Source organism: Chlamydotis macqueenii, chromosome 23 (assembly GCF_036417535.1).
Source record: "Chlamydotis macqueenii isolate bChlMac1 chromosome 23, bChlMac1.mat, whole genome shotgun sequence".
Taxonomy (NCBI): Eukaryota; Metazoa; Chordata; class Aves; order Otidiformes; family Otididae; genus Chlamydotis; species Chlamydotis macqueenii.
In genome coordinates this window covers 938485-965358 of record NC_141578.1, presented here as the reverse complement: position 1 = coordinate 965358, position 26874 = coordinate 938485, and the positions used below count along the sequence as shown (strand labels likewise).

The 26874-nt window shown below is 56.7% G+C and overlaps 1 protein-coding gene across 3 annotated transcripts; it reads left to right on the top strand.

The window, feature by feature from the left end:
- AHCYL1 (adenosylhomocysteinase like 1) lies at positions 1–26541 on the top strand. Of its 3 annotated transcripts, none has more exons than XM_086765498.1 (17): positions 1–230; positions 15381–15492; positions 15868–16011; positions 16841–16941; positions 17202–17304; positions 17539–17633; positions 18452–18558; positions 18638–18754; positions 18967–19030; positions 20508–20596; positions 21071–21141; positions 21596–21690; positions 21773–21871; positions 22441–22509; positions 23696–23774; positions 24254–24374; positions 24473–26541. In XM_086765498.1, exons 1-17 carry the CDS (start codon positions 123–125, stop codon positions 24477–24479), a joined length of 1581 nt encoding a protein of 526 aa, XP_086621624.1. In that variant the 5' UTR covers positions 1–122; the 3' UTR covers positions 24480–26541. The 3 variants fall into 3 exon arrangements, with proteins under 3 accessions (XP_086621624.1, XP_086621625.1, XP_086621626.1); XM_086765499.1 differs by lacking the exon at positions 1–230 and adding an exon at positions 2667–2916; XM_086765500.1 differs by lacking the exon at positions 1–230 and adding an exon at positions 10155–10397.
- Positions 26542–26874: the final 333 nt, after the last annotated feature.

Genomic DNA, 26874 nt, shown 5'->3' with positions numbered 1-26874 from the left:
CCGGGCTCAGCCGAACCGGGCTCAGCCGAACCGGGCTCAGCCGAACCGAGCCGGAGCGCTCCCGCGCTGCCCCGCCCCGCCCGGTACCGCAGGCGGCCGCGGCCCGCCTCATCCGCCTCAGGATGTCGGTGCCGGAGCCCGCCGGCGGTGAGGAGGTGAAGCAGGCCAAAGAGGTGGAAGACGCCGAGAAATATTCCTTCATGGCCACCGTCACCAAGGCTCCCAAAAAGGTACCGGTACCGGCGGGGGCCGGCCCGGTTCGGGGGGAGCAGCCTCCGGTTCGGGGGGAGGGGGCTGGCCCGGCTCTGGGAAGAGCAGCCCCGCGTTTTGGGAGGGTGCTGGGAAAGCGGGAACTGGGCCAGTTTGGGGGGTAACTGGGAAGGGAGGGGGCTGGCCCATTCAGTGGAGGAGAGGGAAATCGGTACCGGGCTCAGAGGGAACCGGTACCGGCGAGGGGGAGCTGGTACCAAGCGTCGTGGGTGGAGGTGGCCGGAAGGGGGTGCTGGCCCAGTTTGGGGTGAAACGAGGAGGGATGGGATACTGGGGAGAGAGGGGTCTGTACTGGGATATAGCCCTGGCCCCGCTGGGGATGGGGGGGTGCTGTTGTGGGGCTGGTCCAGGGGGGCCCGGTTCAGGGGGGCTGGGGCCGGTCCGGCGCTGGTGGGGAGGAAGCTGGGGAGCAGAGCAGGGGCTGGGCTGTGGGGGTGCCTGGGGGGCAGGGTGACCCCAGGCAAGGGGACAGGCTGCTGAGGTTCCGGGAGTGGGTCTGGGTGCCCTGCGTGTGGGGACCTGGGTGGGTGCCGTGCGCGTGGAGGTGTCAGTGCTCTGCGGGGGGGACCCGTTAAATAGGACGAGCTGGCAGCAGCGACCCAGAGATCCTGCTGTAGGTCACTCTGAAGGGCGGCAGGAGGAAATTTGGAGTGTTGAGCTCTTTGAGGGGCAGGGGGTCTGTGGGAGGTGTGGGTGGGAGCACGTTTGGGCGTGGGGAAGAGGCTGCCAGAGCCACCCCGGTGCTGAGCTCTCCCGAGTCACCTCTTTACCCTTTCATCCTTGAAGGCCTTCTCGCAGGAGCTCCTGAGATCTCCCGTGCTGCTCCCCCCTGCCCACGGTGCGGACCGTGCTTGCGTAACCCTTATGGGGTGTACGGATGGCACTGCGGGCAGGCGAGCGCTGGCCGTGCCACCGTGGCAGGGTGCAAGATCTCCGCTAATGAGGATAACCAGCTTTTATACGAGCGAGCGCCCGGAGACCCGTGCGCCTGGCTGGGTGCGGACCTGCCAGGCTCGGTAACATGCTGCTGAAGTCCCAGTTCTGCCAACGAGGCGGATTTGTGTTCTGAGCGCTGCGCGGATCCGCGCAGCTGTGGCCGGAGGTCCCCGCTGTGCTGAACATCGCGTTCCCCCTGGGGCTGCAGCCGCCTGCCTCCGCGCTGGAAGCAGAGGCAGAGCAGTCACAGCGAATGCGAACGTCCCCCTTCTCTGGGGGAACGCCTCTGTTGCCTGCTCTGGCCAGTGGTGGGATTAGGGGAGCGTCCGACCCTCGCAGTCAGTCGGCTGCGTTCGTGGCGTCTCTTCTCGCCCAGGCTCACAGCTGCTGCTGCTGAGCAGGGCTCTGGAGGCTCTCCCTGCGCCCCGGCCCTGTTTATCCGGGCTGTGGACATAGCCTGGAGGAAGGAGCAGAGGAATGCGGAGCTGGGATCTGCCTCTTCCAGCGGTGGCTCAGCACAGCTCACGCTCGGGAATTGTTTTTACCTTTTCATTACCATCGCCTTTCTCAACGGAGGGGACCTACCAGTGCGAGGCTGCAGCCGGCTGATCTGAGAGAGGAGAGCAAACTACTCATCCTGGGAGGCCAAAATACACGTTGTAAAAAGAGACGCGGTGTTTGTGTAGGGGGAAATCGATCCGGCATCCTCAGAGGCAAAGTTTGGTCCTGTCTCCGAGGGTATGGGATGTGAATTTGCTGTGCGCGCAGGCTTGCTGCGCAGTGTGAGGAGCCCCAGTCAGGCTCGGCGGCGGCTACAGCCTCTCCTGGCTGGGTGGTGATATTGAAGGTGCCCAGAGCGACACATGACACTTGAGGTTGATAACATCAGCAGCCAGCGAGATCTTGGGGAGCGTGCGTGCGATGCGGCTGAGGTCAAGGAACAATATGCTTCTGGCTGCTGTTTTCCTTGCCTGGCTAGTTGCTGCGAATAGTAATAGCGGAGGCGTTGGCAGAAGGATAAAAGGACAAGGAAGGGAGAATTTCCCTCCTGAGGTAAGATATTGAGTGCCCCCAGCTCAGATGCCTTTGAAGCAGGATCGCAATTAAACCATTAAAATGCTATTCTGTTTCAATGCAAGTCAAAGTGACTTTTTTGTGCTCGCTGCCCCCAGAGCACTCAGCGTGGTCACAGGCCGGTGGCGAAGACGGTTGAGAGAGATGATTTACTAGCATCAAGGTAGGGGCAATCGTGGCATGCTGCTGAAGCAGCTCTGTCCCTGTGTTTTTAGGCTCCTTGAACTTTGACGATGCAGTTTGCATAAGGCGTTTAGAGATGGAGGGTGGGAATGTGGCCAAGGTTAGTGCAGGCTACGTCTCCTCCGTGTGACCTGCCGCTGAATAGCTTTTCACAGAGGAGCCTTAACTTGTCCTGGTGCTTGGGGAAAGTGCCAGTGTGCAGCGGAAGAGCCGGTGTGAGCCTGACAGCATCCCGTGCCCAGCTCGGACCTGGGGCAGCATCTTGGATGAGGCTGGAGGCACATCAGCCCCACGGATGCTGAGAAGAATTTGGCGTCTTCCTTGCTGTTGGCAGGCTGCATCGGGGGCACCCAGAGCACCCCGAGCTGCGCAGCCAGCCTGGGGGATTGCTGACACCTTTGTTTCCTCTCTTGTCACTGACTTGTTTGAGGTGAAAAAGTGAAACAGCAGGAGGTAAGAGATTAAGAGATTAAATATGATCAACTCCGGATTTAAGTAGGAGCCGACGCAGTCGAGGTGAATGGAGCTGTAGCCTTTTTGCGGAAATGGGGCGGTTTTCCCCAAAGAGCTGGGGTTGCCTGGCTCTGCCTAAGCTCCTTTTTCACTGCAGTTTGTGGGAAATTGGGCTGTCGGCAAAATAACCCCAGCTTTGGTCAGAGCGAGGTGGTTTTTTTGGCGGGGAGTGGTTTAAAGGCAGAGGTGAGTGATGTTGAGCTTCCTACTTTCTCCAGCGTGTGCCTTGATGTTACTGGGGGCGGCGGGGGTTGCAGGCACTGTGGCTTCCCAGGATAAGTGAATATGGATGTGGGGGGTGATGGGAGAGCTCACGGGCAGGTAGTGCTCTTCCAGATTGCTGTGTGCCATCACCGTTGTGTCTGGACTCTTCTGCCTGTGTGGGGACCGTAGGTGCCCTTGACAGCAGTTGCTTTCCGAATCGGCGTCAGCCGGTCAGCGGAGCCATAAACTCCCGGCCAAGCTGACCCATGGGTGCCCTCGAGCGTCGCTGTGCTTAGAGATGAGCGGCAGGGCAGCGGGGCTTGGCCAGCGCTGTCCCCGTCTGTCACTTCACCCAATCCCCGTTGCATCCCTGTTGCGCGGGGTTTGCTCTCTGGTGGATTCCTTCACACCTGGGCGCCGGCAGACGGACAGACGGGCGCTCTGCAGACAGATCTGCTTACTCATGCAGCACGCCTGGAGTGTGGAACAGGCTAAAGCCTCCAGTCTGCTTTTGGGGAGGTGAGCGACATGGCACATCTGTGCACTGAGAAGCCGGCGAGCCCGCGGCCGGTGTGTTTGGGTTGGTGCTGTGCCCCTACGGACGCTGGCGCCGCTGGAATCCCGCTGAGGCTGTGTGGCGGGGAATGCTAATGTACAGCGCTGCAGCTTTGCAGTGGCAGCGAGCCGGAGCTGTGCGCTGGCTGGCACGGGGGTGGCTGGAGATGGGAGGGGGGACAAAGCCGGTGGGGAGCTGCCGTACCCTGGGGAGGGCTGGACGCCTTTTCCAGAGCATCATTGCTGCTGGTGCCTGCAGAGTCGCTCTCCTGCTGCCCGAGCGGTGTCTGACCTTGCTGCAGTCTGCCGCTTCCCTGCCGCGCGCACAGCCCCTTCCCGGAGCCGGGTTTTCTGTCCCTGTTTTCTCAGTGCCGAGGCATCTCGGGTCCCTGCAGCTCTGCCAGGCTGCCTTTGGTCTGTCAGGGGGACGAGACTGTCCTTGTACTGACAGAGCTCCTGGACTTGCTTGTTTTCCCTCTTCCTTTAATTTCATCCCTTGGACTGGCTGGTGATAAATCCTCTCTGCCTTTGTGTGCTTGTCCCGGGCAGTGGCCGCCACCTCCTCTCCTGGTTGTTTAGCCAGGCGCCGTACACTCGACTGTCTTTGCATCCTTGCCCAAATTCTCTGTTGTTTTGCTTTCTCACTCTCCTCTCCCTGCAGTTTTTCCTTCTCCTAATGAGATGCCTGGGCTGGGATGAGTTGAACGGCTCATCCTGATCCGTATGGCCCACCTGGGATGGGTCTGGGTTTCCCTGGGGCGCAGGAAAACCCTAATTAGTGGACACATCGCTGTGGTCAGCTGGTCGCAGGCTGAGCGGGTCATACCTGTGGCAAAAGCAAACCGTGAGGGTGTTTTGAACGGAGATGATTTGCTGGGGCTCGGAGCAGATAGGTCACCGATGGTGCTCTATTAAATGACAAAATCATAATTATTGCTGTTAGGAAGTCGCTCTTGGGTCCTTCTCATCCCTTTGGCTTTTTGGAGGGTCTCGTTGATGTCCAGAAGGGAGGCCTATCCTTGAGACCCAGCACTGCTGCAGGACCAGAAGATGATTCATTAAGTTGCTGAACTGGAGAGCGGGAAGAAAGGAGATTTTTTGGGGTCTGATAGAGACAAGCCACCTTCAAATCAATGTTCCAGGGTGAGTGGGCTTTGCTTCCCTGTTCTCCTCCTCCTGCAGTCCCGCGAGGTAGGCTGGATTTCCACTCTGATGCCTGCCCTTTGGAGATGGAAAAGGAGTTGGCTATTCATTCTCCACAGTCTTCAGAAGCGTCTCGTCGTCTTTTGGTGGTGTGGGTGTCGGGAGCCACCCATGTGAGCAGCGCTGCCTCTCCTGTGAGCCCCGCTGTGCTTGGTGGGAGCCTCCTCCCTCGTGAGCAGCCAGGTCTGGAGCGCAGGAAGCCTGCTGGCGGCAGAAGCGTTGTGTTTTCTTTAGGCCTTGCCCAAAATGTGAGGTTATCTTCTGCTAAGGACCAGCCTACCACAATACTTTCTTTGGGGCACAGACAGTTTTCTCCGTGCTTTCCAGCCCGCGCAAGTGCTGGAGCCTGTTCCTGTGCTCCCTGCTAGGGGCTGAGGCTGGGATTTTTTGCTCCGGAAACCAGCCCTTCGAGGCCAGGTTGGAGCTGATCTTTTCGGATAACCAGCTGACTTGACGCAGGGCTTTGCCGATGAGGATCGTGTCCTCATTGTTCCTCTGAAGAGTGCCTTGTCCCTGGTGTTTGAGCAGGGGGAGGTGTGGGACTCAGCACTCAGTTGAAGAGATTTGCTCATGCCTGGCTGTGTCTATTATTACCGGGAGTTTCCTGCGGGCGACATTCACCTTTGCAGAGGGCTTGTTGCGTTTCCTGCTGAGCCCTTTGATCAGCACTGCTTATCTAGGGACTCTGACTCACCTTCACTCAGCAGATGGTGGTGACGTTTGAGGTGACTGTCCCAGGGCCTGCGCTGGCCCCGTGGAGCCATGGGTGCAAAGGACCTCGTGCTAACACTTCTGCCGTGCGTGACCCCTCGATGGGACCGTGGGTTGGATCATTGAGGGGCTGGGGGCTGCTGCAGGAGGGTCGGGGAGTCCCATCGAGGAGGAACATCATGCTACCCTCTCAGCAGGGTACCGTGGAGCCCTGGGGACTTGGGCACCCTCAGCCATGCCCGAACCCGGACTGCACCATACCCCTCTAACCTTGGGCTGAGCATCATCTCAGCAGCTTCCCCGGCGGAGTTAACCCTCGGCAAGGCCCAGCACGGGGAACGGGTGCTCTGGGGCATCTTGTTGATGGTCCAAAGAGAACGCTGCTGCTTGGGATGTTTGTGGAGCAGCCAGTCTTGCCCCGTGGGCTCCCTGCCTCTGGGAAAGCGGGGTGCGGAAGCGGGGGCTATTCATGCCTTTCGGAGGCTGCCCCGGTTGCCCTGTCGCGTTGGGCTGCTTGAACTGTGAATTTTAATTACACTTCAGGATCAATACGGTGGCCTTGGTAACGAGCTTATTGCTGCTGCAGAATCTGTTTACTTCAGGTTGGTGACAGCCAAAGAACTTAGGTGGTTGAGGACATGATGTTCCAGCTTGTCAAATGGGCTGCATTGTGATTCGGGTGAGGCTCCCGCGGTCCGCGGAGGTGGGTATGGCTTCCCCTTGGCCGCCTCCTGCGGCCCCGGAGCTGGCTGGCAGGGCCCGTTTGTGCCTGGCAGAGGAGCCGTGATTTGGGTGGGGCTTGTGGAAGCCTGGTTTATCTACAAGGTGTGGTCGTAGGGAATAGCTCCTTCCAGCCTTCTGCAGGGAGAGAGAAGGTAGGCGGCCTGGAGAGGAGGTTCCTCGGGGCTTTGCCTTGCCGTAATTCATGTTTTGGTTTCCTCCTTCCATGTGGCCTAGGGTGAGGTTCAACCCGTGTCGGCTGTTTTCTATGTCTCCTCCTTTCGCCTTCCCGCAGGGAGCCCTGAATATCGCACATTCTTGCACCGTGGAGAAAGGCTTGCGTCCAACCTGGGCATGTTTTGGAGCGAGAACATCTGGCCGATCCCTGTTGACCTTGGAGCTGTCAGCCTCTTGCAGGCAGCACAGCCTACGTTAACCAACCCCTTCTCCAAACATTCTCCGAGCTGGCCATCCTCTCAAGGACACGGTTCCTTATCCTCCTGCCTCATTTGAAGGAAAGGGGCTTAATTAAATCAACCCTATTTGCAGGAAGGAGTTGGCTTTGCTCCGATATGAGGAGTCGGTGTCTGGGAGGGTGATGTTTGTCCATCCTGGTAGTGATTCCTCTGAGTCCTGAGCAGCAGCCAGCCTGAGGGGTCTCCTGCCTCACCTCGAACCAGATGCGTCGAAATCAGAGTGTTTTCCAGGGCTGAAGATAGGGTATGATGAGAAGTGGGCAGCTCTAGGTGCTGCACTCATGGAAATACCACTGCGAGGGGCTTTTGGGGGTCATGGGGGGGGATGTATTTCCAATTTTCCGATTGCACAGCCGTGTTTCCTGGCTCTGGGATGTATTGCAGACAGGCTGCTCCTCTTTGGATGCTGATCCTGCCGGGCATTTCCCCTGAGAGCCATGGCGTAGGGATGGAGGGTCTTTTCAGTGTGGCTGAGAGCAGCTGGAGCCTCGCCTGGGCGGCGTTTGTTGTGCTGGCCTCTCGAAAGGCCAAGAGATCCTGAAAGGCTGTGGTTCTGCAAGCCGGTTCTGGGGGAGCAAAGGAGGCAGGTGGGGCACCTGGGGTTCCAGGTAGACTGAGTCCTCCCCCAAAACACAGGGGCTGCTCTAGTACCACGACAGAGAGGTTTGGGGCTTTCAGTTTGGGGTTTTTTTGTTTTGTTTTTGTTTTTTTTTTGTGGCTAACCCTTGCTTCGGACCTCTGTGGTGGAGCTGAACGAGCCCTCTGACAGTGCTTCCAAGTGTTCCCTTGGTCTTGCACAGCTGTGGTTGTAGGAAGTTTTCTAATTAATTGAGAAATCGATGCTAACTAAAGATGATTCCCTGTCAGCTATGACAAACAAACGCATTTCCGTGGGCTTCCAGCTCCAAAGCGGCCAGGCAGCCCGTTGGAGGCCGTTAGTCACGGCCACAAGCCGCTGCCAGTGACTTAACCCACAGTCCTGTCCGTGCGATGCTCCCAGCAAGGTAACTCCAATTAACACCAGTTCTCCTGTTGCCCATGCACTTGGTGTTTGCATGGCTGAGTGGGCACTGCAGATGAATCCGTAGGCGAGACATCCGGGATGTCTTCAATCTGATGTTTTTTTTCGTTTTGGGAAGCGATGTTTGCCCGTCTGGGCAGCCGTGCCAGGTTCGTAGGGTCACCCTGCGAAACGCTGCTCTTAGGGATGCCGGGTGTGGACTTTTGCTGTGCCTGCTGTGACGGAGATAGCCCTCTGCACTAAAGCCGGGAGAGAGCCTTTGCCACGATTCCCGGAGTCCAAGGACCAGCTGCCTTATCTGCTGGTGGGGAGCTTTCCCTCTGCTCTTGCTGGAGGCAGCACACCTTTGCCCTCAAGGTGCAGTAGCTATTCCCAGTTACTATTTAACAGCTGGCCACTCAAAATCACATTTATTTTATTTAATCCTGCCTTCTGTTTATTTTTCCTTTAACTGGCATTTACAGTGATTCCTGTGATGACTGAAGTCTTGCGGTGGTTTCCAGCATATTAACCTTTGGAATGGGCCCGTTTCTTTCCTGGTGTTCCTCCTTCTCTGCTGAGCTTTGGGATTCATGTGAAAGTCCTTAATTTTCCTCTTGTACTTGTGAAAACTTTTTTTTTTTTTTTTTCCACTAGTGCTTTACCCAAGCAGCCCTTCTCTGCCGGTGAAGGATGGAGGCTGGTATCAGGGCTTGGCTGGTTTACTTTGCCAGGACCTCAGCGCCCTTTATTTCCGTGTTGGGAAGGGTGTAAAGGTTTCCAGGCAGAGATCTGGCTGCGGTTCCTGCTCGGGGAGACTACTGGGCAGGTCTGTGCCTCTCTGGGGAGAAAAACCTGCCCTGTGAACGCTCTGGGAGCTAGAGGTACGCATCCAAGCAGCACCGAGTTCAGCACTGATTGTGCTTCGATCTGCAAAGCAGAGCAGTGTCCTTGGGCAGCTCTCCCCGACTGCGTTGTCCACACGAAACACTCTGGATTTCTTCTAAAGGTTTGGGTTGGGGGAACCATCGTGCCACTGGGGAGTGGCAGGAGAAAGCCCTCCTGTTGCAAAGGCCACACCTGGGGCAGAAGCAGGTCCTGTTCCTTCGTACAACTTCTCTAGCCAGGGCTGCTCTAGCCCTGGTCGCTCTCCCCAGGCCCCTTCGTGCTCCGCCAGCGGGTGCAGAGCATCAGGCGACGCCTGCTGCACGCCCGGCTGCTGGCCTGCTCCTCCGGCACCCCAGCAGCACGGCAGGGCTGAAGTCATGGGCATCGCTAATGCAGCCCCCCTGCCTACACCCGGCCTCGTGCTCTTGAGCTGAGGCTGGAACTGGAAATCTGGCCGTCCCCGGAGCTTGACCACAGCCCTGTGTGAATTCCTGCAGCCGCTTGTCATCTAGGTGTTTGCTGGCTCGCTTGGCCAGAGCTCGGAGGTGGGAAGATGGGGTGGTTTTGGAATCGCGAAGCCAAATCCACCTCAAAAGCCTCCCCTTGCTAATGGTTTGGGGTGAGGATGGTGAGAGGTCAGGGTGCCTGCAGCCTGTGGCTCGCTGATCTCGATGCCCGCGTCCCCCTGCTCAGAGTGCCTGATATTTCATCTTCCCGTCAATCCTGACGGGATGCTGCGGGCCAGAAATGTCCCCGTGGCGCTGGGTAACGTCACAGGAGAGGAACCTCAAAAGCAGCCATGTCTGCCTTGCTGATTTCCACCCCAAAAATACACGTCCTGTCAGACTGTGGAGCAGGAGCTGCGTCCCTCTGCGTGCTGGGGGGCTGGAGCTGCGGTGGGTTCCCTGCCCCGCGTCCAGACGCTGTCCTGTGGGAACAGGGCTGGCTCAGCCTGGAAGCAGGGCAGAGGGGCTCTGAGGACAGCGGAGCCGAGTCCTCTAAACAAACCCAGCACCCTGGCACGGCCGTGCTTGCCGGTTCCCCTGGCCACAGCGGGACTGCTGCCAGCCCTGGGGCCGGCGAGGGGAGAGACACTGGGAACCTGCAGTGAGTGGGCTTGTGCCCCTCGTCCCAAGTGGGGCAAACGTGGCAGGAGGCTGTGGGTGGCTTTGGGGAGGGCTCCTTTCCCCTGATCAGGACGTTTGGGGTCCCCCCTGGAAACCCGGGTGGCTGCAGGAGCAGAGCACAGAAGAGTGCTGTCCCCTCTCCAGGGAGGTGGCATGAGTAAGCCTGCTGCTGGGCTCTTCTTTGTGACCTAGAATTGAAGAAAAGCCTCATGCTGGTTATTTTATTTTATTTTTTTCTCTTCTGCTGATGTGTGGCTGAAGAGACCTCAGCCCCTGGGTGCCTCTTCCCTCCCTCGCCGCTGCGTTGACTGAATGTGATGACTGGCTTCTGCAAATAATTGGATTAAAACAACTTGTGCTTTAGAAACGCCTGAACTCATCAGTGTGGCAGGACCCAACTCCTTGTGAGAAACCAGTTACAGCTCCCCAGGAAAAGATCCTTCTGCAGATAATGGATCCTCGGCGTTTGAAGGTGTCTATCTCCGGGTCTGCAAAACTCAGCCCTGGTCCAAGCTGCTGGTCACGTCTCGTGTGCAGGTGGGGCGAGTGAAGAGGATGAGAGCTGGCTGGAGCTGTAAAGCGTTGCTAGTCTGGCTGAATTTCCAGGAATGACAAAGAAGTGATAAACTTAAAAGACAGGTCACGTCAGGGCTGCCTTAGCAGCGTGGGCAGCCAGCAGTGCACTCCCAGCCTCTGCCAGGGAGTTTTTGTTGGGGAGAGGAGGTGAAATAAGGGGAACTGGCTGCCCTGAATGGTCCTGGTCCCTGCTGCTGGCTTTCTGCGGTCAGAGGAGAGGTCCCGGGGCCGTGGAGCCTTTCAGGCTTTCTCCCGGGAGGGCAGAAGTGGGTTACAGACATTTTTGAGTTCCAGACGGTTGTGTGGCTGCGGGAACGTGCTCTGCTCCGATTTTGCTGTTTCTGCCTGGGCACTGTGTCGTCACGTCCATGGACGTGGTGCAGGAAGCTTCGGAGGCTGGAGGGTTTTACGTGGTTCACTGCTTCCTCCTCATCTTGGGTGATGTGCCGAGCCTGCCCTTGTGCCCCAGTGAGTTACTCCAAGACAGAATGGGCTGTTAGGGCACTTTTTTACACCACTGTGCCGTCGCCCATGTTGTCCCTAATGAAAAATAATAACAATTTTACAACAGGGCTGCTCAGGCAAACCTGATGTGGTAGGATGGGAGCCTGGAGCCGCTCCCCAACATGTGGTTGTTCCCCCGTGGAGCCTGCGCCCTGAACCGGGTCAGCTGCGGCCCCGGGGATGGCGCTGGGTTGGTGAATGCTTTCCAAATCCTCCTCCTCCTTCCGCAGCCTGCTCCGCCGCTGTCCCCTGAGGCTGCGCGGCGTGCAACTGGGGATGTGTAGCACGGCGAAGGGACTCGAGCATCCTCTCTGGAGCCGTTCTGGGGATGGGAAGAGTTTTAAAATTAAAAGTGGGGTTGTCTTGTGAGAGAGGGATGTGCCTGGTTCATCTGTGCCCGAGGTAAATCCAGCTGGATTTACGAAATCCTGTGCAGCTCGGAGGCCGTGGGGGAGCTTCTCTTGCTTGGTGATCTCAGAAAGCTGCTCTCCAGCCTGGCTGCTGGGGAAAGAACGCAGGATAAACCATCACTGATGGAACACCCCGCAGTCACGAGCTGCTGGTTCGTTTAGATGGTAGCAGTCCTGATCTGGAAGCTGTTTGCCCCTCCTGTTGTAATAATTAAACAAACGAGGCCATACGTGCTGAGGGCACGTGTGCTGCTGGGCTTGGGACTGCCCGGCCAGTATGCCCACATGTGGGCAAGTGCCTGTCCTTAGGGAGAGGCCTACGGAAGCTGTTTGTTTAGCTTCACGGTGGTTTTGGGATGCACTGGGCAGTGCAGCCAAGCAGGGTGGCTGGTGTTGGTCTTGGGAGGGTCCCTAGCACCTCGCTTGACCCGTTTTGGGATGTGATGCTGTATCAGCAAGGACCATATTCCCGCATCTCTTGCCCGGCCAGCCCCAGCGCCTGGAGGGATGGTTGGAGCTGAAAGCCAGCGGCTGTTGTTGGGAGGAGTCGGATCTGCGTGGGAACGGGCACGGTCACGCCAGGTTTCGCAAGGGGAGAAAATGTACTTCTGGCTTGGCAGGTGTGACCGGGAGCAGGCAGCGTTCAGTGTCGCTTTGTGAAAACTTTGCAGGAGATGTCGGATCCTGGTGTTCTCCTACAGAGCGTTTCCCCAAAAAACCCCCATCCTGTACCAAGCAAGGAGTGCCCATTTGGCACCGGGCTCCATCACGGCCCCAGCCCTGCCTGCTCCTCTGAGGGGGGAGTGATGCCGGAAAGCCCCCCGGCTCTGTTTCTGTGCGGAGAAATCAGTGCTGTGTTGTTCTGCCTCCTTGGTCGTGAATTGCTGGGATGAAAAAATATTTTCCTTGCTCTCAAACCCTTGTGCTCCACCCGGTTAGAAAAGCCACTTCCAGCGAGATGAAGTTTGGGATGTGATCGTGCTCTCTGCAGCCGGATGGTCCCGATCCCGGTCCCCTCTCACCGCAGCCAGCGTAGCTTCGGTCAGCCGCAGCCGACTCAGCCGCAGCCCCCGGCCGGGGACGCCGTTCATTCAAATTCCCATGACGAGTTGAGGGATTACGAGATTTTCTCCGTCGCCTTAATGCAGCTAGAGAGCCTGGCACGTGGAAGGTAATGCGGCCGACGGTCACGCACGTCGCCAGGCGGCTTGGTCGCTTTGCCTGACCGTGACACCCGCTGTCCTCCCTCATCTTCCTCTCGGCTGGTTGCCGGACACTGCGTTAATTTGCTGAGCTTGGAGAGGGTCTGATGTGCGAACAGTTCCTTCGATTCGGAAGTTGCCTGCGATGTTTGATGATAATTTTAGACAGGGCAGATTTTGCTAAGCTGCGGAGTTCAGATGAGCTCTGGTAAAGCCACGGCGGGGATTACTGTGGTTAATTCAGCACTTGGTTTCTTTAGCAGTGATTTTTTTTTTTTTTTTTTTTTTCCCCCCTCCTTGGATTCAAACCCCTAGAACTGCTTTTTCTCCTAAAAAGTGAGACCGTGCCTTGGAGCTGTCTTGGCACCCACGGCTGGTTCCCCAAAGGGGGTGATGGTGTCTGGTAGGTCTCAGCTGTGGGGAGCTGGAGAGCACAGCAGCCCTCCATCCCCACCTTCTCCTTCCTGTCATGTCCCAAACGAGCTTTGCTCTGTGAGACCATCTGGGCAGCACATTTTGCTGCAGGGAAGTGCCCTGACCCAGGGTTCCTGTGTCCTGGATGCTGTAAGCAAGGACAGACGCCCACCTGTGCCCTGGGCCGGGTCAGCAAAGCCTGGGTTATCTGGTTTTCCCTCCTGGCTTCACCTCTTCCCTGGAAACCTTTCCCTGAGATGGAGAAAATTCCTCAGCTGACACTTTCAGCAGTTTTAGTGCCAGCAGCTGTTTTATGGGGCATGTTTACACCTTCTGGTCTGATGAGCTGCCAGAGGAAGAGGTAGGTGCGAGAGGTGGAAATCTTGCTGTTCTGAGGTTGCTGATCTGTCAGCCCCTCCCCAGAAATGCCCGTGAGCAATATGCCAGCGTGGAGGTGCCACAAGCCCTTCTCGGGCTGTCCGGGAAGGACTGAGCCAAGCCGCAGACCTTGATTGGAGCAATATCGTTCCTTGGTTGGGAAACCGCTGTGCCTGCCAGCTGCGGCCCCACGCCCCGTGGACACTGCTGTTACCTGCTCGGCGTTGCTTGCTAGAAGAGCTTCTGTGCCTCTTACCTCTCTGTACCAGCTCTCCCTGCAGCGCTGTAGGTTATGGTGCCCTCCGGTTCCTCCCTCTGCACCAAACCACCTAAAACAGTTGCAAAACCAAACCTGCAAACTCCATTTAGCGTTCCTGTTCCTTCTACTAATGCAGATTCATGCAGTTTGTGTCAGAATTGCACAGTGTCTGCTGGGAAGTCTGGTCTGGGAAGCAGATACCATGCTGTAAGGTGTCCGGTATGGAGGAGCTGGCTAAACACCTTCTAGCAGCAGCACCCACAAGGATGCCTGGGATGCCTGCCTGGGTGTGATGATGATGGGCTTGATTTGATGCTCTGTTCCCAGAGGGGATGCTGGAGTCACCTCCATCGCCCCACGTGTTCTCCCTAGGGCTGAGCAGTGGGTTTCACATCCCTGTTTCCCCTCCTGAGCAGGATTCCAACGTGGCTTTTGGCCCGTCAGCTGGGTTTCTGCAGGAACCGCGCCTCTGTTTGCCAGCCCGCACAGCCGTGCTAGTGCTGCAGACGCCCCAGACCCAGGCGGTGCAGATTCCTCCGTTCTGGGATGGATCATCTCAATGAAATAGTTTCATTCTCTCCCCTTGAAGGCCGCTTCCCACATCAAAGCTTTCGGGGAGCTTTTGGGATGGTTGTGGCATGGAAAAGCCCTACTTGAGACCGCTGTGCCCTGTCTCTTTCCATCATCTTGATTCCTTTAGGACTCTTCTTGAGGTCTCCTGGGTCTGCTTTGTTAGTCCCACTCCCTGCGATGACATCTCATCCCTGTGAAGTGGCAAAATTAAATCCTGCACCGAGGCGATCAGAGGGAGGAGGCCATGCTGGGCTCTTTGTCAGGGTCTCCTGCGTGTCAGCATGCTGGGGAGGGGGCATCAGGCTGGATTCGCTGGCACTTTTCCTGATTCCCTTTCATCTCTGTCATCTCTCTCTTGCGGAAGCAGCGGTAAGGCTTTTTGCTGGCTGGTTGCACAGGGTGAGTGCAGTAGCTGAGCACTTTGGGGCTGTTTTCCCCTCCTTCTGGCCCAATTTGATGAGCTGATGGTAGGTGCCGGAGCCTGGAGTTGCCTCTGGCTGAGAGATGAAGGAGGGGTGGCTGTTTTAAGGTTTCTGTTACAACAGCAACATCTGTAACACAGAGGGGACCGAAAGCCAATGTCAGCTGCTTTTTGTTGAAATGTTCTCTCTCGCTGAGTTTTTTTCCCCCTCCTTTCAGTGTCGATGTTGGAAGGACGTGCCGTGTTTTTAACCTGTGGGACGCTCTGCTTCTAGGGAAGAGCCTGGAAGTGCCAGGGATCTGAGTTTCTGCTGGGACCACCCCAGCTTTCTTGCTGCTGCGCTTTTGGGCAGAAATCAGTTGGGGTTGAAGTGGGGCTCTGCCTGCACAGGGCTCGTCTGGGGGGCTGCACGGTATTTGTGTTGTATAGGCAGGCTGACTTTCTTGGAGGAGCCTCAAGGAGCCAGAGATGGGTTAAAGGGGATGTTTCGCTGGGTGCTTTTCATTTATTTATTTATTTGTTTGTTTGTTTATGTCTTCAGGTGTTAGCTGTGAAATCTGCTGTAACCTTCTGGTGACAGAGATGATCAGGAAGAGGAGGGGGTTTATTTTTTGGCGTCTGTAGCCACAGATCTGTTCCTTGATGCATTTGGTGATGCTCGTTTCTGTAATTGCAGCAGTTAATGTGGCCAGAAGGGAGCCAGAGGCCTGTATAGCCTGGAAAAACGACGTGCCGTAAGGAGCACCTGCTGATTTAGCACTTCTCTTCCTTTGCCCTTCTCAGCAAATCCAGTTTGCAGATGACATGCAGGAGTTCACCAAGTTCCCAACCAAGACAGGCCGTCGGTCCCTGTCCCGCTCCATCTCACAGTCTTCCACCGACAGCTACAGCTCCGGTAGGTGCCAGGCTCCTTGTCTGCACGTGGTCCTCTCCCAGATCCAGCGCTGGTGCTGCTGTGAATGCGCTGCTCACGCCGCATGTCGGGATGCTCCATGCTGCTGTGTTCTACTCAGACATGGAGGGGATAATTCTGCGGGTTCCTGAAGCTCAGGCATTGATTACCAGTTGATAACCCTGTTATGTCGGGTTGTTTTTGGGAACAGGAGTGCAAAATTCCTTCTGGACATTGGCTTTCCTTAGATTTGTAGTTTGAGCCATGAGTGTGTGTGTGCATGAAAGCTGGGAAGCAAAGTGGAGCAGAAACCTGAAGGGCAGGAGGTCCCCGGCCTCCTGAGACCTGGGGTCACATGCATTCCTCTCCTGGCTCTAGCTGCCTCCTACACGGACAGCTCTGATGACGAGGTGTCCCCCCGCGAGAAACAGCAAACCAACTCCAAAGGCAGCAGCAATTTCTGTGTGAAGAACATCAAGCAGGCGGAGTTTGGGCGCCGGGAGATCGAGATTGCCGAACAAGGTAAAAGTGGAGCGTGGGGTCTGTGGGGCTTGCAGCCAGGTGCTGTGCTCTCCGGAGACCAGGAGCTGAGCCATGGCAATTCCCACAGCTCGTGCTCCAGCTTGGGATACCCTGTCTTGACCCCACAAACCATCAGGTTACGTGGGAAGAGCTAGATGCGACAGCGAACGTTAGCGATCTGTGGCATCCATTTTCTAAGAGCAGCAGAGCTCTTGCAGGGTTTAATGTTCTGGTGGCTTTGGATGAGAAACCTCAGTGGGCGAGGACCTTGCGGTGCCTTCGGAGACGTGAAAACTGACAGTCCCAGCCCCTTCTCCTGGGGCTTGCGGGAACCTGAGTTGCCATTTCCAGTGGGGTGATTGGGTAACTTTGCTTTCAGGCTCCTTTTAGATGCACGCTGCCAAAGCTGTAAAAGGGGAAGATAATCCAGGCATGTTCAGAGCAGCTCTTCTGAGACGTGGCAGAGCTGTTTCCATCTTCTTTAGGTGCTTCTCCTGCATGCCGTTCTGCTGTGGGGCTGGTGGCTGTCCTTAGCTGGCGCACATTAGATGCCTTCCATGGGCAGCGCTTCCCTCTCTGTTACGTGGTCAGAGAGACGCTGTGTCCCGAGTGGCTTTGTCAAGTGACAGATGACACTGGTGTTTTGATCCTGCTTTGGACAGACCTGCCAGGCCAGGGAGGAGGGGTTTTCTCCCCTGCTGTGTAACGAGCGTAGCAAAAACTGTGGGGCTGGGTGTAGCCTGGGAGACCCCAAAAAGGAGAGCAGGTCTGGCAGAGAGGGACCTCTCCAGACCAAGCCATCATTAAAACCCTTCTCTTCCTTTTGCAGACATGTCTGCTCTGATTTCGCTCAGGAAACGAGCTCAAGGGGAGAAGCCTCTGGCTGGAGCTAAAATCGTGGGCTGTACCCACATTACAGCACAGACTGCGGTGAGTGGCTGCCTGTGTGGGGTGTCTGGGTGGGACAGACCTGTTTAACCCCGGGGAAGAAAGTCTCTTAAATTTCCCAGCCTTGGGCAGTTGGAGGAGACACCTTTACTTTTCTGGAAACATCTTGGGAAGGTTCTGCTGCCGTGTTTCCTCAGGACAGTGTTTGCTGGAGCTGCTCTCTGCTCGGTTCCTTGCTGCGCTGGCGTGCTTGTGCCCATCACCGCTGCCCCAGGCCTGCTGCTCACCCCCCTGTTTCGCAGGTGCTGATCGAGACGCTGTGCGCGCTGGGAGCGCAGTGCCGCTGGTCTGCCTGCAACATCTATTCCACCCAGAACGAAGTGGCGGCTGCCTTGGCAGAAGCTGGTGAGTACAGGGACACAGAGCCCTTCCAGCTCCCCCGGCTCTGCAGCCTTGTCCCAGCAGTTTAAGACATGGTTTGGACCACGTATCTTTTAGGGGGAGGAATAAACAGGTCTGATCCCGTTGTGGTCTCCGCGTGGCCCCTTGGCCCTCCTGTCTGTGGCTTTCCTGGGTTGGCCAAGCAGGAGAGAGCTCTGCCAAACTCAGCAGATGCCAAGGATGCTCCTCCTCTTCTAGGTGTTGCCGTGTTTGCCTGGAAGGGGGAGTCGGAGGATGACTTCTGGTGGTGCATTGACCGCTGTGTTAACGTAGATGGCTGGCAGGCCAACATGGTAATGAGCCTTCTTCCAGCTCTTCCTCTGCGGAGTGGTCACTGGGTGCTCCTCACCCTTCCCTCCCTGGGGCTGTTCCTGGGAGCCTGCTGGTGTTGCAAAGGCCTCCAAGCCCCTCCTAAAGTGGGTGTCCCGGAGAACGGCAGCCGATGTTGGGTTGGGGACCACCATGGGCATTGTTGGTACAGCCCAGTGGTGTGGGAGCATCTCCTGCGAGAGCTGCCAAGGAGTGGAGAAACCACAGCACCTCTTTCCCTCCAGGGTCAGCCCTATGGGAGCTGCCGCAACTGCTCCTCTTTCGACATAGATCCCCTCTCCCAAAGAGAGAGGGCTCTCTGCGGGGAGCCTTTCCCTTGCTGAGAGCAGATGACGCCTCTCGCTGCCTTGGTGCATGGTCCGTGATCACTAACGATGTGATAGCACATGTCTGAGGGCTGTGACAGCTCCCGCAGCCTTTCCTCTCGACTGTTTGCTTTCAGGGCATGAATGTTGTGGCGTCCTTCTGATCTCAGCCTGTTTAGTTAGTGCTGCCTGTGGTCACGTTTCCAGGCTGCAAAGCAATAGCAGGGGCAGAAAACCCTGTTAGGATCCATCAGCTCCACGCAGGGGGTAAGAAATCCTCTGTGCTTCGGAGGAGACCCCGAGTTGCTGGCAACTAGGGGAACCCAGGAGTCCTGGACCCCAGGCCTCTGCCCAAACAGCCCTCCATCAGTGCCTGAAGATGCTCTCCATCTCCTTTTTCCCCATCCTGTTCCCAGCGAGTGCTTTTCCCAGTGGAAGGCCGGACTGCTCCATGTTCTTCCTTGCCTGTTCTCTAGATCCTGGATGACGGTGGGGACCTGACCCATTGGGTTTATAAGAAATACCCCAACATATTCAAGAAGATCCGAGGGATTGTGGAGGAGAGCGTGACTGGTGTGCACAGGTAGGAGGTTTGGGAAGACTGGTCTGGAGATCTGTTGGGTTGCTGCTCTCTGCTCTGACCTGCCTCTGTCCTTTGCCAGGCTGTACCAGCTCTCCAAGGCCGGGAAGCTGTGTGTCCCCGCCATGAACGTGAACGACTCTGTTACCAAACAGAAGTTTGACAACCTGTATTGCTGCCGGGAATCCATCCTGGATGGGTGAGTCCAGCCTTTCTCCCCATCCCCACTTTAACTCTCACGCCGGTGGATGTGGCTCCAGCTCCTCTTGAGCAGAGATTGGGCTCTTTGCTGTTTTGCCCTTGCTGTTTGTTTGCAGGACCTGGTTTTGGGGCCTCTCGCAGCGGGCGCTGCCCTGTGCCATCAGGTGTGCGCTTGACTAATCCCAACACAGGTCTCTCTCTGTCCCCCAGCCTGAAGAGGACCACAGATGTGATGTTTGGAGGGAAGCAAGTGGTGGTTTGTGGTTACGGGGAGGTGAGTTTCATAAGTGGCAGTCGGTGGAGCTGTGAGTCAGCCTCCCCCCCGCCCGCCTTGAGCCATCCTTCTCCTGAGCTCAGCATCTTGCTCCTTCCCTGTGCAAAGACAACGTGCCCTTGATATAGGAGTAGATCAAACCTGGTGAGCAATGACCAGGAAAATCTTGCTGGAACCTGCTGGGAGGCTGGAGAACAAGCATCAGATTTCCCAGTTTGCCTGCAGATTAGCTGGGCTGCAAATACGACAGTTGCTGGGAACGCTGGCCCAAATTGTAACTACCCATGGGTGCTCCCATCTGCTGTCCCTGGACCCAGTTCAGCATCCAGCCGGGCTGTCACCGAGCCTGTGACAGAGGAGGTGGAGGGGCAGGCTGCATCTCGCTGGTGGATAACCTTCTGGCAGAGGGAAATTGTATCGTGAACTTGTAAATGATTCTGCCCTGGAAGAGCACAGAGCTGGGAGCTGACACCTTCCCTCCATCTGTGCGCTGTCTGCGTGGGTGTTTATCTTCCCGCGCTGCGCGGAGCCTAGCAGTAGCTGCAAATGCTCTTCCCGGCAGGAACGCTCTCACTAATTTATTTAGACACCAGTGGAGCCCAGCTTCGCTCGACCAAGAGGCTGTGCTGGCTCTGGCCCAGGCACTCCGGGGTGGCGTCTGATTCTCCAGCCATGACTTGTGCTGGGAGCTGTAGTCTCCATCTCCTGTCCTGAGTTTTACTGGACTCCTTCAGAACAAGGGAGTCCTTCCACCCTCGCTGTTTTCCCCTTTGAATGTGGCTTGCAGTCTCAGTTTGCCCTGCCTGCTGTTTTCAGTAGACCTGAGGTCGGAGCTGGGTGATACGTGAGGATGTCTCTGCAGATGTTTCTCACCCAGCAGCATCTTGCTGGTCAGAAAATGGGGTTGAGCGTGGGTACGTGCAGATTAGCCAGGTGTTAGTGTGGGTGAGTGGTGTGGAGAACCGGGCTTCAGTTTAATTTTGCAGTGAGGAGAGGGATAGGGTCAGAGATGCTGTTACAGGAGCTCCGCTCTCCCCCATGCTGATGCGGGGAGTGTGGGATGGGAGGATCTGTCCCCCGATCGGTGCAGGACAGCTCTGGATGCCAAAGAAACCCTTCAGTTTAAAGGCAAGTGGGGGAAGTGCACTCTTGTCCAGACTGCTTTTAATCTCCTCTTGGAGGAGAGCTCAGAAGGGCTCTGGCAGTGCTGGGGCCTGTGCAGACTGTGAGTGTGTTGGTTTTGGAAAGTTCCTGCCAGCTGGTGGCTGTGCTGGAGGGCTGGTGGCCGTAGAGGGGGAGCTGGGCTTGTGGCAGAAGTGCCACTCACCAGGTACGTCGCTGAGCTGCTCCTGGTGTCAGGCAGATGGCCGGGACGAGCATCTCCCAGGCTGGGATGTGCTTGGTCTGGTTTAGGGAAGGGATTGTAGTGCTCATTGCATCCCGTGTTCAGCTCCACGCTGATGCTTTGCCTCGGCAGGTCGGCAAGGGATGCTGCGCTGCTCTGAAAGCCCTGGGAGCGATCGTCTATGTTACGGAGATCGACCCCATCTGCGCTCTCCAAGCTTGGTAAGATGCTACATGCTGCTTGAGAGCATCTCTTTGTCAGCTCTCTGGCCTCCTTTAAACCCTGCCAGAGGCTGAAACAGAGCCAGCAGGAGCTGTGGCTCGTCTTGGAGGATACACATCTTGTTGGGGTGTGATGGGGAAGGCTGGGGCAGCTTTCAGGGCTGTGGGGTACCAGCTGGTAGGCAGCTGCACCAGCTGGCTTGGGAAGGCTGCTGGAGGGTTCACGCAGGGCTGGCTGAATGCTCCACATGTCCCCCAGCTCCTCCAGCGTTTGTGAGAGCAGGTTTGATGCTGCATCCTTTGCACAACCCTTCCTTGTGCATCTGATGTCCCTGGGGGTGTGGAGGGACAGCCTGGCTGCGGTGTGAGCAGTTCAGAGCTGCAGCAACACAACACTGAGATGCCTCCCGGCCTGGGGCAGAGAGGGAGCAGGCTGCTCCTCCTCATCATGCTCCTCTCCCCCTTTTTTGGCAGCATGGATGGATTTCGGGTGGTGAAGCTGAGTGAAGTAATCCGTCAGGTGGATGTCGTCATCACCTGCACAGGTAGGGATGGAGGAGGTTGTGGGTGAGCCTCGGAGCAGGCTGAGAAGGAGCAGTCGTTCCCAAGCGGGTGCTCAGGCTCTGGGGAGCTGGGGGTGGAGGACGCTTCGCTGCCGGGCTGATTTTACAGGAGCAATAGCTGGCTCTGGCAAGGGCTTTTCCTCCTACCCCTGCCACAGTCTGCTATTTGGCCACACTCCTCCTCAGCCCCTGGGAGGAGGGACATCACAGCCACGTGTCCCCAGAGGCATTTTGGGGTCTCCTAGAGCCTGGTTAATTTGTGGAACCAGAGATCAGTGCTCATCCCATTGGTGTATCTGTTGTCACAGCTGGGAGGGCTCTCGCTCTGGTTAAGTTCATCAGCCCAGGCTGAGCTTTTCAGACCCAAGTGCAGGGGAGGAGAAGGCAGAGGGTTTATATTTCCACTGCCTTGGGTTCAGCTGTGCCCCCTCTGCAGGAAACAAGAACGTGGTGACCAGAGAACATCTGGATCGGATGAAGAACAGCTGCATCGTGTGCAACATGGGCCACTCCAACACTGAGATCGATGTGGTGAGTCTGCCTGCAGCCTCCACAGTTGCGTCCACCCCTGTCCTCCTGCTGTGACTGCAGCCTCTTCCTCCTGCTCTTGCAGACCAGCCTCCGGACCCCGGAGCTGACCTGGGAGCGCGTCCGCTCCCAAGTGGACCACGTCATCTGGCCGGATGGGAAGCGGGTGGTGCTGCTGGCCGAGGTGCGCTGGGAGCTGTGCCACGACGTTGTTTTGGGCCTCTATCAGGAAATCACCGCGTGCTAGTTTGTAATGGATTTAACCAGGTGGAAAGGTGCTAGGAGGAAGTTCAGGGCTCAAGAAAGAGTTTCTTGGCTTTTTTTTTTTTTTTTCTTTTCTTTTCTCCTTGAGGCAGGGGAGGTATCGAGTACAACCTGTAGCCACAGAGGTGCCATCTGGCTCATTCTTTCGAGCCGGGAGCCTTTCCTGTCAGCCCAACGCTGTCTGCTTCTGGCTTTGGCAGGGTTTCCCAGGCAGCAAACCGGCTGGGTGTCTCCTCTTCCCAGTTGAGCTCCCCTGGCAGTAGGAGGGACTGGTTTTGTCTAGAGATCACAAAATCTTAAAGCTAAGGGTTAGGGTGGAAACGGGCAGAGTTTGAACGCTCTGGTCACAGAGGTGGCCCATGCATCCCTGCGCTGTGGTTGCCCCCTGCCCCAGGGAGGGGGTAGAGGTGAATCCTGTCTCAAGACTCGATTCGATTTGGCTCTGGGGGCAAGTTCAGCTCTCTGCAAACTCCTCCTGCTGTCTCCTAGGGCCGTCTTCTCAACCTGAGCTGCTCCACGGTTCCCACCTTCGTTCTCTCCATCACGGCCACCACTCAGGTCCGTACAGTGCAGGGCCGGGGCGCGAGGGGTGGGGGATGCTCTGGGGCCTTGCATGAGCCTCGGCGTGGGGATGGTTTGGGGACACGTGGTGGGATGTGTCCTTGGGATGACAGCGGTGCCAGAGATAGCGTAACTGCCACCTCTTGGTTGGGTTGCAGTTAATGACGGCGTGAACTTACTGCTACGGTTACAGCTGGGAGGGAGCTTTTGGAAGAGCCAGGCTTTGTGGCAGAGCTCCTGCTGTGCTGTGAGCCACGGGAGAGCTCCCCTAGCACCGGTTTAAGCTTACCTCAAAGCGGGGCTTTGCTTTCTCTTTAGACTCTGGGTTTCTACATCCCTAAAAAAAAAAACCCTGGGGTGAGTTTTGGGGCCCTGGAGAGATCAGTGGTTAAAATGCTTCCCAGCATCAGTGCCAGCTCAGCTGGGTGGACACGGCCTGTGCCTTGCACTTTTGTTGTGACTCTGCCTTTCCAAAGAAAACGATGATTACATTTGGCTCTGCTCTGCGGTCTGCAGTCGGTGCCGGCTGTGCGAGCAGCCGAGGCCAGTGTGGCCCTTGGTAGGTGAGCGATGCAAGAAACCCGCTGGGCTGGAAACGCGGAGGGGACTGGTGGCGGGGGGCTGTGGTGGTGGGGAGGACAGCCACGCTAACAGTGGGTTTTCTTATCCTGACACTAGTCTGTCCAAACCGGTGGGGCCTGGGCCATGTTTTGGACCTGACGCTGAGCTGCGTGAACCGGCACTTGAGGGAGATGCAGTTTTGTTTCTGCTGAAGGAGTGGCTGTGGTTTTTGGAGCGATGCCGCCAGCTTAAAATGCGCAATCCCTTCATTTCCGCATGACGCGGCAGCTGTGCGGTTTAAGAGAATTAGAGCTGCTCCCCTCTGCTCCATCCTTGTGTTCTTGTTTTCCCCGGGGCGTTAAGCCCAGATGCTGCGAACGGGCTGGGTGGCATCTTGTCTCTGACGTCTCTGCTCCTTCCGCAGTGGCGGGGGGATTACGGAGACCCAGAGAGGGATGTACCCTTAGGTGGAAGCCTTTTCTTCAAGGCATTCTGGAAATGGTTGCCCCCTCCCTAAGGCTCCCGAACCTGTATCTCCGCTTTGTGCCGCTGCGGGTGTTGGACGCTGCCTGGCTTGGTGGCTGTCCCTGACTGTCCCCGGGCTGTCTCCTGTGGTCTGCAGGCTCTGGCTCTGATTGAGCTGTACAACGCTCCCGAGGGCCGCTACAAACAGGACGTGTACCTGCTGCCGAAGAAGATGGGTGAGTGAAGGGCACCCGGGCTGACTTACCCCCTGGGCCGCTGTGGGCCGGCGGTTTTGGATGTAAGGAGAAACTCAAACCTGGGCTGAACCAAACTTGGAGGGAGAGGATGAGGTCAGGGAAGCCGTCAAAGGCAGCGACCTTAAAACACTTGCAGGTTCTTAGATTTGTTTTCCTTAATGTTCTGCAGCGTGGCAAGTGTCCCTTGTCCTGCAGGCTTTTTGCTCCAAGGCTTCTCATGCAACCCGTGTGCCTTTTGGTGCACATCCAGCCCTGCTCAGCACCACGGCTTGGGCTCAGCTCTGCCGTTGGCTTACCCGATGGTGAATCCATGGCGTTAGGTAGCCAGGACTGCCTAGCCAGACCCAGCGCGGTGCCCTGCCCCTCGCTGTGCCACAGGGTGGGTCCGGACATCATCTCCTGGCAGTTTAGTGGGGGATGTGTACCCCTGATCCCCTCTTTCCTCTCCCCCTTTCCAGACGAGTACGTCGCCAGCTTGCATCTGCCTTCGTTTGACGCCCACCTGACAGAGCTGACGGACGATCAGGCGAAGTACCTGGGACTCAACAAAAACGGGCCTTTCAAACCCAATTACTACAGGTCAGTGCCAGCCGGGGCAGGCGCTGGGACGGCGTCAGCACCCCGGAGCTGTGTCCCCCAGCACCCACAGCCTCACTGTCCCCTCCCTTCTCTTCTAGATACTGACGGACCATACCCATGAAGGACCAGACCACACAAGGCAACATTAGAGAGATTATTTTTAAAGATGTTTTTATTTGGTTTACCTTTTTCTTTCTTTCTTTTTTTTTTTTTTTTTTTTTTTTTTTTTTTTAAACCAACAGAGAAACATGTTTTTACATTCATCAGTGTGATTTTAAGGTCACCTTTTTTTTTCCCTCCCCTCAGTTTTACCCTTTTACGTGATCACATCTCTGTCAGATCTTGGCAGACAACCTGGGATTCGCTTCTTGCTTTTGTGTGGCTGAAGCCGCTGGTGGCTCCCAGCCCTGGCTCCCAGAGAGGGTTTCCCTTTCCTGATGTGCCAAGGGCAGTTCATTCCTGCAGCGATGGTTTGGTTTGTGGTTTTTTTTTTTTCCCCACCTTTCCAGCCAGCGTTAGTCTCGGCCGGGATCCCTGCAGATACAGAGATGCTGTTCTACTTTATCTTACGTTTCTTTCTTTGTGTGGATTACCTGCAACTTCTAAATTGCCTTAAAGAGCCCAGTTTTAGCTGCTAGATCAAAGCTCCTAGTGCTGCTTGGGAGCAGAGTGGCGCCTGCTGGCCACCTCGCAAATAGGTGACTGCCCCCAAGCCCGGCCACGTTCCCTGCACTGAGCTGGCCCAGGTTTGGTGGCCCGCTTGCCCAGGTTTGGTGGCCGGCTGGATACGGGGGAGTTCACTGTTTCAGGGTGCTAATCTGAATTTGGACGGGGGTTGCCTACCCAGCATTATCCTCATCTCTCCTAGGTTTTTTAGCCAAACTGCACCTTAATTGAGTTAAAACCATTTTGTTTGTTTGTTTGTTTGTTTGTTTTTCCTTTTTGATCCTTAAAGAGATATTTTAAAGGGTGGGGGAGTGTCAGGGATGCGGCTGCCTGTTGAGTCTGGGTGCTCACTGCACCCAAGCAGCCCCGTCTCGCACTGAGAGGCGCAGGGTGGTTTTATGGGTGTTTGGGGATTTTTTTGGGGGGGCGTTTCACTTCTTGTTTTGAGACGGACGCAGAGATGAGCCTTCCCCCTACCGCAGCCTCTGCACCACGGCTCCCTGCGCAAAGCCTCAGCTCCCCTCTGCTGCCCCGGCCCTCGACCTGGGCTCTCTCAGCCAGCTTCCCTGCCCTCTCGCAGTGCGATTCAGCTGCTCTCATCGCCTCGTTATCCCCTTCCCGCATCCTCCCTCGTGACGTGTTTCTCTTTTCCATCTCTTGCAGCTTCTCCCAGGATGGGAGAAGCTTTTTGCAACCCAGTGAGGTTTCTCTTGGCTTTTTTTATCCTCCCCCCAATGCCTTTTTATTCCCCAGCCAAGCCAGAGTGCAGAGGGAAGGAGGGACCCCCGCTGCCTGCGTCTCCTGGTACCAGGATAATGGAGATGCTGTGGTACCCACGACTGGGGCTGCTCCTTCACCTCCGGGCACCCCATCCCGCAGACTGGGGATGCCTTTTTGGGTACCGCCTGTGTGGGTCCCTCCCCGTGGCTTCGCAGGGTTGGGGGTGTGCCAGTGCTTCCCCGGGGGGTGCAAAGCCCCTTCCTGGGGACGGGAAGATGTCACAAGGGATGGTTGTGGCTTTGATCACCCTGTTTTCCGCTCCCACTCCTCCTCCTGTGACTTATCCCTCTTTCTCACCCTGCTCGGTCTCCTCCTGGACTGTTGGTGGGTCGCTTGCTCTCCCCACGGATTTTGGGGATTGCCTGCCTCGCAGGAACTGCTCTGCCATCCCTCAGACTTCACAGGGGACCCACGTCTGGCTCAGCGAGCTGGGATGGGCGTCTGCCGGGAGATATTGAGAGCTCCTTCCCTGTGCGGTGTCCCGTGCACTTGGGGGTCTCGGTCCCCTCCTTCCCCGTCCCTGCTGGGGCCGAACCTCGGTGTAAGGGCTCCGTCTCTGTATAAGCCATGTCGCGGGGGGAGGGAGCCCGGGGTGGCGGTGGCAGCGTCGGACCGGGAGAGGTTTATTTTGTATATGAATGATTTTTAATGAATGCAATATTAATCCTTGCAGATGAGCAATAAATCATTAAAGTCTAATTAAACTATTAGGAAAAACGAAGCGCTTTTGCTTGTGGGTAGTTTATTTGGAAAAGTGGGTGAATGCCATCCATGGGGGACCTGGGCTGGGATCTGCCTTTGGCCACCTCGAGAGGGGCTTTGGGCCCCACCGGGACCCCTTGAGCCCAGGGCCCCAGATTTGGGGTCTGACCCCCTCCAACCCCCTCTGGGCCCTTTCAGTTGGGGTTTAAACCCCATCAGGTCCCTCTGAGCCCCATCAGACCCCATCTCTTTGGGGGTCTAAGCCGGTTTAATTTGAGGACTCGCTTGTCCTAGGCCCTGCAGTTTGGGGAACCCCTTCCTGCCACTCCCAAGATGGCTTCGCCGGGCGGCC

Coding starts and splice junctions, on each gene's coding strand:
- AHCYL1 (XM_086765498.1), top strand. CDS start 123: ATGTCGGTGCCGGAGCCCGCCGGCGGTGAGGAGGTGAAGCAGGCCAAA. Junction 18,559..18,637: donor AGCGTGACTGGTGTGCACAG/GTAGGAGGTTTG, acceptor GTCCTTTGCCAG/GCTGTACCAGCTCTCCAAGG. Junction 19,031..20,507: donor TGGTTTGTGGTTACGGGGAG/GTGAGTTTCATA, acceptor TTGCCTCGGCAG/GTCGGCAAGGGATGCTGCGC.